This window comes from Plectrocnemia conspersa, unplaced genomic scaffold, assembly GCF_051122295.1.
Source record: "Plectrocnemia conspersa isolate PC_06_02 unplaced genomic scaffold, ASM5112229v1 ptg000003l, whole genome shotgun sequence".
Classification (NCBI taxonomy): Eukaryota; Metazoa; Arthropoda; class Insecta; order Trichoptera; family Polycentropodidae; genus Plectrocnemia; species Plectrocnemia conspersa.
Window position 1 is genome coordinate 17675200 of NW_028277167.1, and position 21526 is coordinate 17696725.

At 36.7% G+C, this 21526-nt stretch overlaps 1 protein-coding gene across 13 annotated transcripts in view; it reads left to right on the plus strand.

The window, feature by feature from the left end:
• Msp300 (Muscle-specific protein 300 kDa) overlaps nt 1-21526 on the plus strand; it is a 151882-nt gene that overhangs the window by 105555 nt on the left and 24801 nt on the right. For 8 of the 13 annotated variants that reach the window (XM_088182741.1, XM_088182736.1, XM_088182737.1 and 5 more), the window contains 3 exons: nt 586-16920; nt 18227-18337; nt 21297-21476. In XM_088182741.1, coding sequence (XP_088038867.1) covers nt 586-16920; nt 18227-18337; nt 21297-21476 — 16626 coding nt within the window. Of the gene's footprint in view, nt 1-203; nt 16921-18226; nt 18338-21296; nt 21477-21526 lie in introns of those variants that run through there. The other 5 variants (XM_088182743.1, XM_088182744.1, XM_088182748.1 and 2 more) reach the window with 2 other exon arrangements.

Sequence of the window (21526 nt, forward strand, 5' to 3'; positions counted from 1 at the left end):
TTTGTTTATTTGACAATTTATTTATATTTTTAATCATATTTTGTTGACGATCCCTCGTTTTTTTATGTTTTATGTTATTTATTTTATTTTCTTTATTTTTCACACTGCATTATTTCTTTTTCTTTTGCTGCATCCTTTTCCGCCCGCTCCCCGTATCCCTCGATTTGTTCACGTATTGCTAAAATCTATATTACGATGTTTAGACGTGTCGCGAAAAGATCAAGTCCTTGCAGAGTAAAATCGAAGCCCGAAAAGAGCGTATTAAATTAATATTACAGAGGGGCACGCCGGACGCGGAACCCCTATCGGACACTTAGGCCCTTAAAATAATATTATCGGCGTCGGCGTAACGACGCCCAAACGTTCATCAAACGTTTGTCTCGCTAAAACGAAATATTTAAAATCTATCTTAAAAAGAAAACGAAACAACAGCGCATCTGATTAATCGCAGCCACTATTTAAAACAATATATATATATCTGAACGGCGAAATCGGATCTTTAGGGAAAGCGCGTTTACTTAGATTTAATTTCAATTATGTATTATGTAAAACCATCATTGAGAAAACCAAATACTTGGGGTTCAGGCACTCCATCGGTCCGCTGAGGAATGGCGTCTGCGAATCGACGAGCTGGTAGGCCTCATCCACCTAGCCGATCCGTACTTCTTGGTGCCGCCGCCTCAACGCGAGGCCACGTCCTCGTACGCAGTCGTCGCTACCGGCCGGACGAGTCCTTGTCCGCTGCGTCCTATCGATAAAGATTCAGCACTGATCGAACCGCCCTGCGCTTCTGAAGCTCGCGTGCCGACGGAGAGCGAAACGGCCCTCAGCATAATGGTGAACACGGCCGAAAGGGTCAGACAAGACAGAAGAAATCGCTCTCCGAGGCGACGCGAAGCTGCGAAGAAAGAGAAACAACTTAAAAATCCCGCTAAGAACGGCAAATCGCCGATTCCTTCTTCCGTCGCGCCGTCTAAAATTGAAACCGGCAAAACTGCACTTCTGATCCCGGAAACCGAGAGGAGTCGCTCCAAGAGCCCCCTCTGGGTTCCGGGGTCCACGTCTTACGCCGAAATTCTCAGAGGAAGAGAACTTCGCGCCAACGCACCGCAAGAAACTGTCGAGTTTGTGTTCAGTGAAAAAATGCCCAGTGTCCAAGCGATATACGACAATCAGTTCAGTGAAATCCCAAGTGACGCTAAATTAACGAGCGAAAATGTTGATAGTGAATGTGCGACGAGTTTCGAACGCGTTCAACGCACGGAACCCGGTGAAATTAAATATGACGATAGGATCGAAAATATTCTTTCGTACGACGTCGGAACGCCTAGTTCTATAAACCAGACTCTATATATAACAGACGCATATGACGTTCGCCACTACGAAATACCGCCGTTGGTATACACGGCGCAACATTTCGCCGCACAAGGATTTCACCTTCCGCTACCCATGACGGACTTTTTGGCCGGATTCGAAAATTCGAACGTCGGCTCCAATCCTCCGATCGCATTTGACCCACAAGTAGCGGAGGAACCGCCGGTGCAATTTATACCAGAAATCTCAACCGCACCACCGTGTTGCGAAATCGCGGAAAAAGCGCAAGAAGTCGCAGTTGAAAAGGTAGTAGATGCTCCTATAGATAGCGCAACCAACTTTTCGTACGCGCAAATCCTACTGAAAAAATTGGCTTCCAAACCGAACCAGCCATCCAGTACAACGCAAATTGACGATAGACGTCCTATTGAAAAAAATACGACGCTATATGTAAAACGCGATTCGTCTCATTCCAGTACCGAGAGGGTCACTGGAAATGCAGACAAGAAGGGACCTATCAAGAGTAAAACTGTTAGCCAGCGTTACGTAGAATCGAAAACGCAACGCGGTGCCCCCTCGGCTAAGCGCCAGGGTTATGCACAAGGTACAGATCTTACAGAAAAGATAGGAAAGAAACGAAGCAAATCGAAGCCTTCGCAATTCGAAGACGATCCCGTCGAATCTGTCGAGAAGGGAGAACCGGTCGAGATTTTGACCGCGATCGACATAGCGACGCCTTCGTCTCGAACGAACGCGGAGGAAAACCCCCGAGAAGAAATCGTAGAAAAAGTAGAAACACATAAATTAGAAAAAGAACACAGAAAAAAGAAACAAAGAAAACAAAAAACAACCGAACCAGACGAAGACGATCAACCATTCGTACCGATGAGCTATACGCTAGATTCAAGAACCGAATCCGACGAGAAGTTAGATCTTGATGATGACGAAGAAAAGAAAAAGAGTAAGAAAAGACAGAAGAAACAGAAGGAAAGCAATGTCGATAAAGCAGTCGAGAACCCGGAACAAAACACAGAAATTATCGAAACTGTCGAAATCGTTACGATCACAAATGAAGAACTTCAGACAGACGTTAACGAAAACACAAACAGCAAAAAGAAAAAACACAAGAAGAAAAATAAACAATTGCACGATTTAGAAGAGCAAATTGTGGAAATAGAAAATATCATCAACGAACCTGAACCTGAAACTATACTTCAAGTAGAAGAACCATCGACGGTTAAAGAAAAATCGAAGAAAAAGAAACATAAAAAACCGAATACCGTCGAAATTAAAACCAATGAAGAAAATGTTCAGGCTGAAGAAGTAGAAAATAATAAAACACCCGAGATTATTCAAAATGACACGATAACGGCAATTATCACGGAATTAACAACGACTGTTAATATAGTTACTGAAACTCTTGAAACGAAAAAACCTGAAAATGAAAAGAATGTTAAAGCTAAAAAGAAGAAAGATAAAACTGCCAAAAAGCAAGAACAACCGAGAGAAGACAGCAACCTGCTTGACCAAATTATCACGAAGAAAAGAGAAATAAAAATTGATACCGAAGTACAAATTGTACCTGAGAAAATATCGATCGAAGAAATTGTTCAACCGACAGAAATTATCGAGCCATCTACTGGTGAATCGAACACAGAGCCTAAATTAAGTGCAGATGTTGAGGTTAAAATTAAACAGAAAAATAAGAAAACCCATAAAAATAAAACAGAATCAATAGAAATATCTAAAATCGAACATGAAATACCAGAAAAACAGACTGTAGAAAGTCAAATTTCATCCATATCTGATAAACCATTAGCAAATGTTGTAAACGATTTTGAGACTGTTAATGTGCTTGAACCATCTGAAGACATTGAAAAGAAAGAAAAACAAAAGAAAAAGAAGCACAAACGTGGCCAAAAACATAGTTCAGAACAAGAAGTTGAACCTCAAGATGATAAGCATATTCAGATAATGGTTGAAGAAAAAGTTGTCGCTGAAGTTGTAGATCCTGTTATATTGGAATCATTTGTAGAAGTGGAGAAGAAAAGTAAACATAAAAAGAAAAAGTCTAATTCTATTAATAATGCTCATTCTGAAACAGAATCGGAAAGAATAAGTGTAGAAAATATCGAAATCGGAAAAATAGAAAATATTGAAACTGAGCCACTTAAAGCAGAAGAGTTGGTTAAATATCAGGAATATATATTGGAACCCGAGAGAAAAGAAAAACATAAGAAGAAAAAACAAAAGCGTGTTTCTCAAAGCGAACAAGAAACAGAACATTTAGATCAAAATGAGCAAATTGTGATCGTGACACACGAGGCAGAAAAAATACAGACACAAGAAACAGAGCTTGTATCTGAACTTGTGAGTGAAATTTCACCTTTAAATGTTACTACATCTATCAAAATCACCGATGAACCTGTAGAAAAGAAAAATAAGCCGAAAAGAAAGAAGCATAGAAATGTACTTAAGAGCGAAACGGAGATTGTAGAAAATATTGATAAGACAATAACAGAAAAGTTTCTTGATGAAGAGAAACGTTATGTTGAAAATGTGCCTTTAGAAATTAATAAAGATGAAGATAATTTTAAAGAACCAATAAACATAGTAGAAGAAATAATTGACAATAAAGAAAAACCAAAAGGAGATCTACAGTCAACGCCTATTGCTTCATTAGAGATTATACCTAAAGTTAATGGTCAACCTGAGAACAGTATTAAACCAAAAGAAGAAAAACAGCATCTATTAATGACCCTCGAGAATATAGAAGTTCAGCTTCCAATAATTAGAGGTGATGAAGAATTAGAAACAGTTATTAAAACTGTAAAACAAATAAAGAATGAACCATCACACGATAAAGATCAAACGTTTGAATTAGTAGATGTTGTAAAAGAAAAATCTAAAAAGAAGAAAATCAAAAACAAGCCTAATATCCAACAACATGAAGATGTTCCAGTCCAAAAAAAAGAAGTACTTGAAATTTCAGCTGAACCAGCACTAAAAGTATTTGAACTCGCAACTGAACCAGAGGTTCAATCAACGACTGAAGTCATTAGTTCACAGAAAACTTATTCTCAGGAAACTACTACTACGCAAACTATAACAACTAGTACAGAAGTAACCACGAGTCAAGTTTCAGAAGGCCAGGAAAAAGCTCTGGTGGACACTGAAGATAATTTATCTCAGCAAATGTCGCGGCCGACAAATAAAATAGTATTGATTACTCACGAAGAAATAAGAATGAAACCAGTTTATCAATTAAGAATGCATATACCTTCATCCACTTTAACACGCGTTAAAACAGAAATCACGGATATCGCTACAAATGAAGGTATACAATCTCCTCAGAGTGACGAAGAAACAACAGCTCCGATTGAGCAAGAGACAATCTCTGAATCCTCTTCAAATGTTGTAGACATTTCTACTATTACTAGTACTACAATCATTTCTCAGCAAACTGACGAGTCTACTGAAATAGTTCATAAAGATAATTTAGAAGTATCTGAAGATAAAATGGTTAAAAATGAATCCATTGAGGTTTCTGAAAATGTTATTTTAGTACAAGAAGAAAAACCGGTAGATATAATTGAAGAAAAGCCGTCTGAGAATATTGATATAATTGAAACAAAATCTGTTGATCAAACAAATCAAGAATTCAAACCACGATACATAACGTCGATCAAATCAACAGAAGAAATAAAACCAGCAACTGAAGAAAGTCAAGAAAATTTAGTAGAAAAAGTTGTTATTGAGGTAGTTGAAGAAATAACACAAAAAATCGAAGAAAATCAGCAAAAAATAGTGGAAAATATTGAACCAAATAAACCACATTTCGAAGAGACTCATTCAGAACCCACAGAAGATATTAAACCATCACAACTAATAGAAAAAATACAATCAGCAATTGAAGAATGCGATGAAGAAATTACTCAAGCCATATTTGGTTCGATAAAAGATCGCAGTCCTGTTGAGCAAGAATCGTCATCTAAAAAATCTAAGAAACCAAAAAAAGCTCCACCACAACTTGAAGGGGAAGATCTTGACTTATATATGAGAATGGTTGAAGTGAAAAAGAAGAAAAACAAAGCTAAAAAGAAGTTGGATGAAAAGAAAGAAATCGTTGAAGATCCAATCAGTGTTTCGGAAGTGATACATGATATAGAAAAATTAGTACTAATTGAAGATGAAAAAATATTAATAGACACTACCGACACTATAATATTGCCAAACGTAATCGAAGTCGGACCAATGCCAAAAGAAATTGGTGTCGACGAATCCATTCAAGAAATTGTTGAAAGAGTGGTTGTAGAAACTCAAGAAATCGGGAAAATGATTGTGTCTGAAACACAAGAACAATCAACTATACTAGAAAACGTTTTAACACAGCGTACAGAAGAGTCAACTGAAGAAAATTTGTCGGAATCTGGTCCGACAACAATATTGGATTCGTTCGATTCTTCTCTATACTTAAGAATTGTGGAAGCAGAAAACGTTTATTATGAGAATTTATGTAAGCCGAAAATAACTGATACAAAATTAGATAACGTAATTGTGAATGAAGAGCCAGAACGTGTTATTTCGGAAAATTTGCAATATACAGAAATGAAGACCCCTGAAAAAGAAAAAGCTTTCTTGGATCCTTACTATTGGGGCTATAATTGGTGTATATTAGAAGAAGCAGAATTGCAACATAATATACGGTTAAGTAAAGAAATGCGGGCGGACGCCGTCCAAGATCCTAATTTAACATTGCAAGACGTTGCCAGCTGCGGTGAACAAAAAATGAATGTGCCAACAGAGGACGATAAAAGTGTATCAGCGCCAATCGTTCAAGATCGGGTCGAAGCGCACAACGTCGAGAAGTTAGAAAAAGAAATTTCCAAGGACGTTTCTGAAGATTCTAAAGATATCGCGCCAAAAGCGGATGTTCAAAGTAAACAAGACAACGCTACGAAAACTTACGCCGGCCTGCCGATCGATCAGACTTCGAGTGCTTGGTTAGATATACTCGATGAACCCATCACCTTGTCAGACGACGAGGCGACCCTAGACGAAATTTCTATTATCAGATCAGATATTTCACAAACTTCACAGAGCGCGATTCCTCCCAAAAAGGATACGGTTCAATCCAAATCTTACGCCGGGCTGCCGATTGACGATTCTTCAGATGCGTGGATAAACGTTTTAAACGAACCTTTTCAATTGCCCGACGATAACGCAGGCGATAAAACAACCGCTAGCACTGGGTCCGTTGGAATCGCGGAAGAACCCAAAAGTATCACTCCCGAACAAATCCCCATCCAAACTAAACAATCCGTGGGACTCCTCGTCGATAATTCATCGAATGCATGCATGAGTGTTTTAGACGAGCCGTTCGATATTCCTGACGAAGTCGATTCCGAAAAAGTCGTAGTGTGTGCGTCCGAGATGCCTGAGAGTTCTGAAAACATTGTCGTGACAAGTGAACAGATTGTTATAGTGCCCATAGAGGCAAATAAGCCATATGCTGGATTGCCTATCGATAAATCTTCCGATGCTTGGATGGACGTTTTAGATGAACCGTTCGATATTCCTGACGATGACGAAGTATTAGAAAGTGTGTCTAACATTCCTGTAAAAGTTGTCAAAGTGCAAAGTGAACTCGTTTCTCATATTAATATACCTTTCACTGAAGTCACTAAACAATATGCGGGCTTACCGATTGATAAATCTTCCGATGCTTGGATGGATGTTATGGATGAACCTTTTGATATTCCCGACGATGACGACGATTCTAATGTCGTTTTAGAAAGTATGTCTCAGATTTCTGAAAAAGTTATAGAAGTGAAAAGTGAATTGGTCTCGCATATTATTGAAAGTTTGTCTCAGGTTTCTGAAAAAGTTGTCGAAGTGCAAAGTGAACTCACTCCTCAAATTTATAAACCTTCCATCGAAGCCACCAAACAATATGCCGGTTTGCCTATTGATAAATCTTCCGATGCTTGGATGGATGTAATGGACGAGCCTTTCGATATTCCCGATAATGATGACGTTTCCGATGTTGTTATAGAAAGTGTGTCGCGGGTTTCTGAAAAGGTTGTCGAAGTACAAAGTGAACTCGCCCCTCAAATTTATAAACCTTCCACCGAAGCTACCAAGCAATACGCTGGTTTGCCGATAGATAAATCTTACGATGCTATGGATGTTATGGATGAGCCTTTTGATATTCCCGACGATGATGACGTTTCTAAGGTCGTTTTAGAAAGTGTGTCTCAGATTTCCGAAAAAGTTATAGAATTAAAAAGTGAATTGGTCTCCCGAACTAGTGAGAGTGTGTCTCGGGTTTCTGAAAAAGTTGCCGAAGTGCAAAGTGAACTCACTCCTCAGATTTATAAACCTTCCACCGAAGCTACCAAGCAATACGCTGGTTTGCCGATAGATACATCTTACGATGCTATGGATGTTATGGATGAGCCTTTCGATATTCCTGATGATGATGACGAATTGAATGTTGCTTTAGAAAGCGTATCTCAGGTTTCTGAAAAGATTGCCGTAGTTCAAACTGAACTTGTTCCTCAAGTCGATAAACCTTCCACCGAAGCTACTAAGCAGTATGCCGGTTTGCCGATTGACAAATCTTCCGATGCTTGGATGGATGTTATGGACGAGCCTTTCGATATTTCCGACGATGATGACGTTTCTAATGTTGTTTTAGAAAGTGTGTCTCAGATTTCCGAAAAGAATATAAAATTAAAAAGTGAATTGGTCTCCCAAACTAGTGAGAGTGTGTCTCAGGTTTCTGAAAAAGTTGCTGAAGTGCAAAGTGAACTCACTCCTCAGATTTATAAACCTTCCACCGAAGCTACCAAGCAATACGCTGGTTTGCCGATAGATACATCTTACGATGCTATGGATGTTATGGATGAGCCTTTCGATATTCCTGATGATGATGACGACTTTAATGTTGCTTTAGAAAGCGTATCTCAGGTTTCTGAAACGATTGCCGTAGTTCAAACTGAACTTGTTCCTCAAGTCGATAAACTTTCCACCGAAGTTACTAAACAGTATGCCGGTTTGCCGATTGACAAATCTTCCGATGCTTGGATGGATGTTATGGACGAGCCTTTTGATATTCCCGACGATGATGACGTTTCTAATGTTGTTTTAGAAAGTGTGTCTCAGATTTCCGAAAAAATTATAAAAGTAAAAAGTGAACTGATCTCACAAATTAATGAGAGTGTGTCTCAGGTTTCTGAAAAAGTTGCCGAAGTGCAAAGTGAACTCACTCCTCAGATTTATAGACCTTCCACCGAAGCTACCAAGCAATACGCTGGTTTGCCGATAGATACATCTTACGATGCTATGGATGTTATGGATGAGCCTTTCGATATTCCTGATGATGATGACGACTTTAATGTTGCTTTAGAAAGCGTATCTCAGGTTTCTGAAAAGATTGCCGTAGTTCAAACTGAACTTGTTCCTCAAGTCGATAAACCTTCCACCGAAGCTACTAAGCAGTATGCCGGTTTGCCGATTGACAAATCTTCCGATGCTTGGATGGATGTTATGGACGAGCCTTTCGATATTTCCGACGATGATGACGTTTCTAATGTCGTTTTAGAAAATGTGTCTCAGATTTCTGAAAAAGTTGTAGAAGTAAAAAGTGAACTGGTTTCCAAAATTAGCGAGAGTGTGTCTCAGGTTTCTGAAAAGGTTGTTGAATTGCAAAGTGAACTCGCTCCTCAAGTTGATAAACCTTCGACCGAAGTCACCAAGCAATATGCTGGCTTGCCGATAGATAAATCTTACGATGCTATGGATGTTTTGGATGAGCCTTTTGATATTCCCGACGATGATGACGATTCTAATGTCATTTTAGAAAGTGTGTCTCTGATTTCTAAAAAAGTCACCGAATTCGCACCTCAGCCAAAACCTTCTATCGAAACCACTAAACAATACGAAGCACCTAAAATAGAAGGTATATCATGGGCTAAGATTGTAGGCAGTAATGTAGCAGGACCTATAGTTGAACTAGTCAGTAAAGATGTTATCGAAACGCAAAGAAAATCTCGTTTAGATGATCAACCATCGATTATTGTCATAAACGTAATCGGAGAAGATGTTCCAACTCATACTCCTGCGATTTTAGATGAAGATGGTTTTACTTTAGCTCCCATGAAGAACAGACGTTCAAGATCAAGATCTAAATCTTCATCAAAGCAAATTACCGAAACAGTGAAACCTACCATTGAAAAACGAGAATTAAAACCTGTTGAGCAAATACCCGATATCATAGACGATATCAAAAAACAATCCAAGAAAGAGGACAAATCTAAGAAAGCTAAGAAACAGAAAGACAGGCGATCACCTAAATCAGACGAAGAAAGTATAATTGATGAGATTAGCGTTACAAAGCAAGGCGAAGAAGAGGCATTAAGTGAAATTCAGAAACCAGATAGTGCCGAAAAATCTAAGAAATCTAAAAAACATAAAAAGAAACAACCAAAATTAGACGATGAAAATATATCTGCTGAAATTTTTGATACGAAACAATCTGAGGAAGATCATAGTATTGTTGACAAACCAGATACTACTGAAAAATCAAAGAAAACTAAAAAGTCGAAAAAGAGCGACACGCCAAATTTGGAAGATGAAAAAATTGCTGTTGAAATTGTAAATGCAAAACAAAGTGAGGAACTTAATGTTGAAGTTAATAAACCAGAAAGTTTAGAAAAATCAGAGAAAACTAAAAAACAGAAAAAGAGTGATCCACCAAAATTAGAGGATGAAAATATAGTTGTTAAACTTAAAGATACAAAACAAAGTGAAGAAGTTAAGGTTGAAGTTGCTAAACCTGAGAGTTTCGAAAAATCTAAGAAAACTAAAAAACAGAAAAAGAGCAATCTACCAAAATTAGAGGATGAAAATATAGTAAAAATTGCTGATACGAAACAAAGTGAAAAAGTCAATGTTGAAGTTGATAAACCAGAGAGTATAGAAAAAACCAAGGAAACTAAAAAATTGAAAAAAAGCGAACCACCAAAATTAGAAGAAATTGTCGACACGAGACAAAGTGAACAAGTCAATGTTGAAATGGATAAACCAGAGAGCTTGGAAAAAGTTAAGAAAACTAAAATACAGGAAAAGAGCCAACCACCAAAAATTAACGAGGAAAATATAGAAATTGTCGATACGAAACACATCGAACATATTGCTATTGATAAATTTGAAGATGCAGAAAAAACAAAGAAACACAAAAAAATAAAGAAGAGTAAATCATCAAAACCAGTCGACGAAAACACTGATGTTGCTACGAAAAAAAGTGAGGTGGTCCAAAAGGAACCTGCTACTCAAATTAAATCTTCTGTGGAAATCGTCGAGCAATATGCAATGCTACCAAAATATCTTACTGAACAAGTTGTAGAAATTGAAAATGAGCCCTTCCCACAAATTTATAAATCTCCTATTGAAGCCACCAAGCAATATGCCGGTTTACCGATAGATAAATCTTACGATGCAATGGATGTTATGGATGAACCTTTCGATATTCCCGACGATGATTACGAATCTAATGTTGCTTTAGAAAGCGTATCTCAGGTTTCTGAAAAGATTGCCGTAGTTCAAATTGAACTCGTTCCACAAGTGGATAAACCTTCCACCGAAGCTGCTAAGCAGTATGCCGGTTTGCCGATTGACAAATCTTCCGATGCTTGGATGGATGTTATGGACGAGCCTTTCGATATTCCCGACGATGATGACGACTCCAATGTTGTCTCTGAAAAGGTTGTCGAAGTACAAAGTAATTTCGTTCAAGTTGATAAACCAACCGAAGTTACCAAGCAATATGCTGGCTTGCCGATAGATAAATCTTACGATGCTATGGCTGTTATGGACGAGCCTTTTGAAATTTCTGACGATGAAGATTCTAAAAATATTAAAGGTATTGTTGTGGATAAATCGATCGAAACTGTCGAATCAACTGATAAGCCACCCGTCGAAGCAATCAAATCATATGCTGGTCTGCCAATTGATAAATCTACCGACGCTTGGATGGATGTTTTGGATGAGCCGTTCAGTATTTCAGATGACGAAACAGACGACCAAGCCAAAATTTCTGAATTAACTACAGAAGCGCCCGAAACAGACATCAAGAGCATAGAACAAAGTCAAGAAACAAACGATGTCATCATTTCTAAACCATATGCTGGATTGCCGATCGATTATTCATCAAATACATGGATGGACGTTATGGATGAATCTTTAGTTATTACTGATGACGATGACGCCAAATCTAAATCACATGATGTTAAAACTATCGAAACTGTAATTGACACATCCGAACAGAAACCTACAGAAGCCGATACTCATATTGTAACAGAAGATACCGTTAAAGAATCCTTAACCGATACCCGTCTTGCTTCAAGCAAGGTTGACGATTATGAGATTTGTAAAGATATCTATGATTCTCAACAAATAGAGGAATCTCAAATACAAACTCTACCATCAAACGATCAATCGCAAGTTTGGATGGACATGTTAAAGCGAAGTATGATGTTCAAAGAAGATCAATCGTGGGATCCAAACGTATGGAAAAATGTGACATATCCATCGAATACTACCAGTGAGTCTACCGAAAAATATGGTCAATGGAATATAAATCATCCAACGGAGCAAAAAGAAACGTATTCAGAGGAATCCGATAGAAATAAAATTACTGACCAATCATCAATTTGGACAAATCAAGATTATACGATTAATGCCAAAAAACAAACGCCCCTTCAAAGTGCGAGTTCTACGTTTATTCAATACGAAGGCGTAAGTACGAAATCAACTGAAAAACCGAAACGTACGGGTATTCACGATTTGCGAGATTTACTGCCTGAAATTGAATCTATTCCAGAATTTGTACCGGCTGAAACGAAATTCTTTTCAAATCTATCGGCAGATGCCCCAGAATTTAAACCATCCAAGAAATACCAATTTGTACCAGTTGTTGAAGAAAAATCTGTCTTACCGCAAGAAGAGCCCAAAGATACTTTCGAACAAGTGGTTGAATCACAGCCTAAAACAGAGGTAGCTGCTAAATTTTCGCTTCCATCTGAGAGCGCCGAAATACTTCAAAAGCCACTAACTAAGCAAAATGTTACAACATCAAATATTTCGGAAGTTGTTATTGAAGAAGTTCCAGAGATTATAAAAGAAGCCATTCCTGAGGTTATGCCAGAAATTGTTTCAAAACTTAAAACTACAGAAGGGGAAGAAAACTTTGAAATAAAAAAGATCGCTGAAACAGTTGTAATTCACACGGATATTGTAACATCTCTCGATTCCCCTGTTGAAAATATATTGAAAAGTAGAAAAAGTTCAGAAGAAGATATAGAAACAAAACCTAAATCTCGCAGAGAAAAACGCAAGAAACATAAATCAAAAGAAAAACATAGTGATGAAGTGCGTCAAGTTATTAAGGATATTGAGATTGAGGAACCACAGATTGTCGAAATTAGTTATGATTCGCCACCGGTTATCTCCACACAGGAAGAATGCAATGTTAATATTTGGGCTAAACTTATGCTAGATGGCAAAACGTATGCTGAAGCTGTAGCCGAAAATATAGCATTAGGTAAAAACGCTGCACTTGATAGAGAAAAATCAACACAATCTCCACCTTTATCAACAAGTCCGCTGAAGGAATCTTCTCCAATAAATAACATAGTTCCTGAGACAAAAGAAGAGTTTAAATTAGAGCCCGAACAAGAACCAGATCAAAACATATTATTTGAGCATGTACAAGAAATAATAACTGTCGTAGATAAGGTACTAAAACCGAAAATAGAAGAAGAAACTGTTGTTGAAAAACAAATGATTACTGAAAAAGATACAATTGAGGTGATTCAATTACCTACATTATCTGAAACTGTAAATTTAATCGTAGATGATGAGATAAGAAAACAGGAAGAAATTCCAATGCAGGACGAAGATCTTAATATTGCTAAAAGTGAAGGTCTATCTTGGGCTAGGATTGTAGGTAGTGGTGCCGCAGCACTTACTAAAACTGTTGAATCAATTGACAAAGAATTAAAATTAGCTGAAAGAAAATCTCGTTTAGACGACCAACCTTCAATTGTTATAAACGTTGTCGGAGAAGAAGCTCCAGCTTCTACTGCTGCAATTCTAGACGAAGAGGGCTTTACTTTAGCACCTATGAAGAGCAAACGTTCAAGATCCAGGTCTAAGTCTTCATCTAAGCAAATCGAATCGGTGAAACCTACTATTGAAAAACAAAAACCCAAACCTGTTGAGAAAGAACTCGAAATCAAAGATGTGAAACAAATTCAGAAAGAAGTAGATACACAACATCACAGGGACCAGAAACCAGATAGCGAAGAAGAAACGAAGAAAACACAAAGAGTTAAAAATATTAAAAAGCCAATAAAATCAGATGAAATTGTTGAAACAAAACGTAGTGAAGAAATTGAAAAGCATGAAAATTTAGAACAAAAAGAAAAATCTAAAACAAAGAGAAAAAATAAAGGAAGAGGCCAATTGGAACCCCAGGCAAAAGAACTCGAATCTAAGGAAAAAGTTTCTGAAGAATCATTAGACACTGAAGACATTATAGTTAAGCATGGAACTCCTGAAGCATTCGTTGATTCTAGTAATGTTATTAAGAAAAGTAAGAGGAAGAAGCAAAGGAAATCCCAACAAAAACCTTCATCTGATGAAGACAATGAAGAATCGGAAACGTTGGTAGTTGAAAAAGCTCAAGATCAACCTGAAGCAAAAGATTCAAGTGACAAAGAAATTAATGTTGATTTAAATGATGAATTCATAAAAGCGGAAATATTACAACAAAGTAGTAATAAAGGTTCTCCAATAGTTAAAGAAACTACAATTGAATCAGATGCGTTATTATCTGAACCTTTAAAACATAAGAAGAAGAAACATAAGAAGTCTAAAAATATTCCATCTGATGAAACTGAACCGATCGATGTTAATATTATTGAAAACGTATCGACAATCGAAGAACAGTCTAATTTAGTAGCAACAAAGCCAGAAAATATATCGTTAGAGCCAAATATTATACCACTTGAAAAAGAAAAGTTAATTTTAAAGGAAACTACGCCACAATCTTCAGGAGAAGAAACTTCAATTGTCAGTATTAAAAAAAGTAAGAAGAAAAAGAGCAGTTCGCTTAGTAAAAAAGAAATTGCAACACCTGAAGCTGAAATTTGTGTAGTGAATCAAAATATAGTAAAGCCTATGCATGAAGAAGTTACAACAATAATAGACGTAAAAAATCAAGAAATTATTCAACAATTGACGGACTTACCTAGCACTGATACAGTAGGATCTATAATAGCCGAAAATGAAATATTTGTTGAGCCCATCGTCGTAGAAAGTATTTTAGAAATACTGAATACTGAAAATGAATCACTTGTTGATGATATAAAATCTCTAGATTTCGTGGAAGAAAGCATACCATCGGTTGTGGAAAACGTAGACGAGACTGAAAACATACCAATAGTTGAAACTATCATCGAAAATATTCAACCAACTACAGCAGTAACTAAATTGTCAACTACATTATCAGTAGTTCAAACTGTTAGTACTCCAGTTTTGGAATTCGAGACACCTATTACCGACACTTTATTAAAATCCTATATTCCGGACGTTACAGAAATAGAAATTGTAAATAATAATCTAACTGAGATTGTTGTTGAAAATATTCAGCCTACTATAGCAGAAACTAACATGTCTACAACACTATCTGTAGTTGAGACGGTTAGTACACCTGTTTTAGAATCTGAGATACCTATTTTTGAAACTGTACTAGATATTGAATCTTTGAGCGTTACAGAAACAGGAGTTGAAGATAATAAAGTTGAAGTAGAAATTTCGCCGTTTATCGTGGATCCCCCGTCTGAAGTAGTCGATACAGCGATTAAAACTTCTACAGTCGTATGTGTAGAACATATTGAAGAAGTTAAGCAAGCCCCTATTAAGAAGTCGAAGAAAAAGAAGCTTAAAAAGACAACTGATGAAACACCTATTGTGGAACATTTTATAGATATACCAGTAGTGGAAGTTGTACAGAATGAAAATATAATAACAGAAATAGAATCAGGTTTACAAACGGATACTATTGAAGTCGTTACTGAGGCTGTAACTGAAATTAAAGTCGAGCAAGCTACAGTTGAAGAAAAAGAGTTTCTAGAAGTGAAGGAAGTGCGACATAAAAGATCGAAGAAGAAGAAGCATAAAGGCGATACTTCTGAATCTGAATCAGAAACACAGAAAACGTCAAATATCGATAAAACAGATGATATTGAACAATTGGAAGAGGCTAAGTATTCCATACCTATTGTATTCGAATCTGTGGTCGATGTTGATTCCCCCGAAGAAGAAAAAGAATTTACAGTTAAAAGGTCTAAACGAAAGAAGTATAAAAAAGAACCCAAGTATAAAGAAATCGATTCGGTTTCTGCGGCAACTCATATCGACGAACAACCAAAATATGAGGAAGACTCGCATAAAGAAATCAAATCATTGGATATTGATAATTTGCTAGATAGTGGAATGAAATTCAACGTAATGGATATATGCCAAAAGTTTTCGATATTTAAACAATCTGAAACCCCTGTTGTGATTGAATGTGTGACGAATGAAAGTGAACCTTTGAAGGAAGATTTGATAGATTATTCGAGAGTGAGTTTGATTGACGAATCTCAAACGGTTGAGGAAGTTATTGATCCCGTTCTTTCGAGCGATACTGATATGGATTCTTACGAAATTCCCTATTCCAAATTGCACACGGACGATAGCACTGGTGTGGATTCGCCTCTTTTCGTCGGGCATTCTTTGGATAATTCAGAAATAAAATTAGAACTTCCGTTGGATGAAGTATTGATTTGTAAATCGGGCGCGCAACCAGAATTGTCAATCGTGTCAATGGAGTCTCCAGAGGAATCCACTCTGACGTTGGATAATTTGGATAGTATTACGGCGACGGTTTCACTTTCCGAATTGGATATTGTTAGCGATTCGCTGTTGACCGCGACCCCTCATAAGGAACAAACTGAAGAAGTAGATCCCGATAAGTTATTGCGTCAAAATTTGATGCTGGACGATTCTCATTGGGAGGACATGTTGAACTATTACGACGCGGAAAACGCTTTGCAAATTATGCTAGCTAAAATGTCGAAAAACAATAAGAAGGCAGGAGATGCCAAGATCAACGGGGACGAACACCATGACCCAGGCAACGACGGGGATCCGACCCCGCCTCGTTCGCCCCAGTTTGACCCTTCGTCTCTGGACGACAAGAGGTCATTCAAAGACTACGGCGCCGATTTCACGTACATGGACTTGCCGGGAGGAATATGCGGATGGCGCGACCAGAGCACGTACCTCTCTGCCGAGCCAATCGTTTGCGATGATGACGGAAAGTCGGGTCGAAATGTCGAGGATACGAAAGCTGAATCTGTCCTATTATCTGCGGAACCTCTTTCCTCTTTGATTCCCGATCCCTGTATACCTGCACAGTCCGAAACAGGAACTTCGGCCGAGGACGATGATACATCGTTACATCAACAGCGACAGCAGCCGAAGGACGACGCAAAGGTGAATTCACTAACCGATTGTGTTGTGGTTTTATATATTTTTTCTTTGTAATTTTTCAGTGTTTAGCCGTTTATAATATATACTATAGCATGACTGCGCCTGTTTAGAGAAGCGAACCTAGTTTGGACGCCCCTGTGATGCAGTGTGCTTGTTATTACATATTTTTTTTAACATAGCGCATTCTAGTATGACAAACCAGTCGATGATGTGCGACTTATGTGTTAATTTTAGTAAAATAATATTTATTTAATAAAAGTCGAAACTATGGTAACCAAATCTGTATTAATTGCAAACAGTTGAAATAAACGAAAAACTTGACCAAAAGTCACGTATAAGTATTACTCCATATATATTTGGTAATATTTAATTTTATATTTAATACTATCATCATACTTAATCCAGTTTAATTTTAAAAGCTGATTTTTTAAAAATTTAGACAAATTTTAATAAATAACTGACAAATTAAAAATCACATTTATTTTCTTTTACTTAATTTTCGTTTAGTGCTTTAAATTTTTTATATACGAGACTTTTTATCATATGCAACAGTTGTTATCTATCATAGTTTTGATTTATATTTGCTACCAATGAAAACATGCTGTACTTCTTCGTATTTTTAAAATTGATACTTTGTCAAAATACTATTTCAGCAGCATATTTTCGTTACTTTTAAAAATACACACACGTCGTGTCAGTATCTTACGTACACATAATATTTATCGATTGACACAACCTGTATGTACGACATCATGTCATAATCTCTCTAATACTTTTTATTATTGTAATCAGTTTATCAGTGTTTACTCAAACAATATGCTTTTTAATAACGCTTCAAGACCGTTTCGCGAAAATGATCGATCTTATAATAAACTTCGTTTATATTCAGGAGAATTTCTTTTATAGATTCGTCCGTTCGGTAAATTTTAATAGAAATACATCCAAACGGTTGTGACGTGATGGCATTCGTTATTCAATAGCATGTTTTTCTTTGCCAAAAACAATTTTAACAGAAAGTAGAAAGCGCCAAAAGCTTTTTAGATGTTCGTTTGAAGATTCCCATTTCAAAACAATATATAATATTAATATAACGTTTCTAATGCAATGTGTACAATAGACCTTCGATAGGAAGCAGTTAATCTGTCTTTATGATTTTTTGGCAGCATTTTTTACGTTATTTTTAAATTAACGGATCCATATTCAGAATGCGCATGCGCGTGTTTTTTTTAAAGTATTCTGTCATATTATAACGTTTGACTTTTGTTTTTAATGTAATCATCTAATGCGTGTGTTGGTGGCATTTCTTCAGGACTCATTAACTAGTAACATGGACGAGTTACAAAGCTGCATCGAACATTGTGAAGCTGAGCTTTCGCACCTACCCGACGACAGTATCCAGGCTATGGCGAATGGAATTATCGTAAGTTGAACATAAATATACATACATATGTATCTGTTACAGTGAATGTATATTTATATTTTCACTAGTATAAATATATTTAATTTCACTAAACGTGTCAAACAATACAAGTTCAGTATCAGTGAAACTGTATTCGTTTACAAACGGATGATCTGGTATGCGTATTTCCACATGATCAGAGATTCACAAAATTAGGTCAGGCTTGTTTTAGTTAATTCGTTCAGATTAGGTTTGGGTTTGAACAATGAATGGGCGTTTCACAACTGTCAGATTGAGTTTAAACTTAGAGCAGGATATCATTTCACTAGCGCGTATTAGTTAATTAATGTTTTTTTGCAGAAATATACATCTACCGGTGAAAATGTATTCGGATATAATTTCAGTAAAAGTATAGCTTCACTGCTAATACACACTGATTTAAATTTGTTGTTAAATATATTTAATAAATATAAATATTAAATTAAATCTATAATAATTCTGACACATCAATGCAGTTTTTATTATTGCTACGTGTAACATAGATTATAGCGAATACGATAGATTAAAAAAATGATGGTAACTAACGCCTTTCATAATACTGAATTTATATTTTGATTAATAATTAAATGTATTCATGTTCACTGTATTATAAGACTGTGGCTAACGCCTTAAAATCGTAACGTAAGTTTAAAATAGCTTATTGACAAAACTAGAATTCGCGTTTTGCTATTCTCGTTAATGATTATGTGTTATAGATAACAATACCAAAACAATATACAGCTGGCCACGCGCGAGATTTTAATCTTTTCGTTCATAATATTCGTAACGTTGTTGGTTAGGAGCACACGGCCTTGGCAATGAGTCTGTTTGACCTTACAGAGCGCCAATCGATGAACCATAAATGGGTCTCGGCTCGTGACGTAATCCAGGTCGGGTCAGAGTAGAGGTCTCTCGGTAAAGATTTTTTGTCCACTCGTCTGAACGAAAGCGACGCTCGGGCGACCGTGCGCCGTTATTTGTTAAAGTATGTACACAACGTATAGCTAAGCTCTCATGTCATACTAAAATAAAAATGACGCCATGTGGCAGACGGCAGATGCGGTCATGGATGTTATGTATACATTTCACGTGTTTGGATTGCGATTATAAACATTGACTGTAAGATGAAAGATGTGATTTGAAACTTTATGGTAGACGTTCGTTGAAAATTGTTATGAAATTAAAATTATCAATCAATGACATTAGCACATTCAATTTACTTTAATACATTGGTATCTCACTCATTTTAGCGATGAACGCTGCATAATTATTTTAGGACAAAATGACTAATGAATTTAATTAACATAACGTTATAAATAGGAGAGTCTCTTTTTCTGTTTGGGACATTATCACATAGCATTCTCTATCATACCGTCCGTCAAGACACTGATAATATCGATCTTCACTCGATTCACAGCTAGTTCATAGCGAAAACAATTATTTTATGTTGTGTCAGTAAATTTATCAGTTATACTGAAAGCATTAGTCGCCGGGTGTCATCGAAGACTCTACGAAATTTTCACAACTACAGAATTCATCACATCGATACCCGCTAATTAATAAAATTATCTTAATAATTTATAGCAAAATGTCTTGCTACTTTTATCAAAGGGATTTTGTGTTCTAGGCTCATTACGACGGTACTTTGATTTTGAAGTAATATATTATTGAAAGGGGCATTAAAAATCTCGTAAAACTAAATATACAATGGTTTAGGTAGTCTTTTTTTATAGTTCTCCGAATAATCTCCTAAGTTAAAGAACGGTTTTTTGAGCTCTTTAAAATTTTAAATCCCTTTTCATAAAAAATATTTAAATAGTGTATAAGATGGAAGTCGTAGGTATACAGGTTTGATGAAAATGAAGCAAGTAGGTATACAGGTTTGATGAATATGAAACATTTTTGAAAATAATTTTCAGTAAGTTTTTGCATTGTTTTCTGGTAATTTGTTCAAAAGGGCACAGTCCTGCATGTAACGCACGCCCTTATCTCTCGCTCACTCTCTTCACTTAGCACGCGAGCGAGCGAGATATCATCTTCGATGATTTTTATTGCCTTTTTCAAAAAATTGGATAGCAAGAATGTCATCCAAAATCAAAATTTAATAATTGCACGATATTCAATTTCATAAACAAATATTCAAACTGCTGCCATAACTTAACTAAGAGATATGCTCAAATTTTTAAAGGACGCTAATAAAGATTGCCATTCCAAAATCAAATTATATACAAATAACTCATATGTATGTCATTTCTACGAACGTTTTGAAGCCCTTTGTATCATATATAATATAAACGCGTTGATATTATTATTCGAACAATTTATGGAAATTATTTGCCAGTGGATGTTTATTCACGAAGTCGAATTAAGCTTTAGATCAAAAGCTTGATGATTAAATTCGAGCTGTATGATGTGTCTATTCGTTTAATTCTGGAAGCGCGCAACACAGTTTATAAAACATACATATGTATTCTTCTTTCGCCAACACGCTTTCAGACTTTCGCTCTTTATAAATTATTCTATACCCGAATAGAAATGAGATGTTCTGACTATTTCTGCTCACTGACTAAGTCTTATTTTTAACGCCTTTTGCCATTTTGCAACACACTTGCATTGGCGCAAATGTAGAGGCCTTCGGTGCAGTTATTGCTTTTTTTACGATGCGTCTTCGATGGTGTTTTATTGCCATATGATTATAAATAGATTCTGATCCGATCCTCCGGCCGCGCCGTTAGGTAAGCATTAGGTCATCTTTTTCTTCGGGCTAACACATCTCTGATCCACGGCCAACAGACGAGGTCTCAGATCACCTCGGGCCATTGACTAAGGTGGTCTTTCGTTCGCTTTTGTTTATTTTGACGCTCTCGGGTAAATAAACGCAGTCCTTGCTCGTCAGTATACATATGTTAATATTTATTGTGTGCTCTATACGATTGCTCAGGAGGTGCAGAAAGAATTACAAGCCCAGAGTGCAGAAGCTGCTAATCTCGAACGTGCGACTGCCACCCTGCCAAGAGACGCTGCTGCGGACATAGGTCCTTTGGCAGCTCGTCTCGCAGCTCTCACAGGACGCATCATATTGCTTCAACAGTACGCCGACAAAGGACTTGCGGCTTTACAGGTACCGATCGCTCATCTTCAGATTTATATGATAATCGTTAAAAATAACAC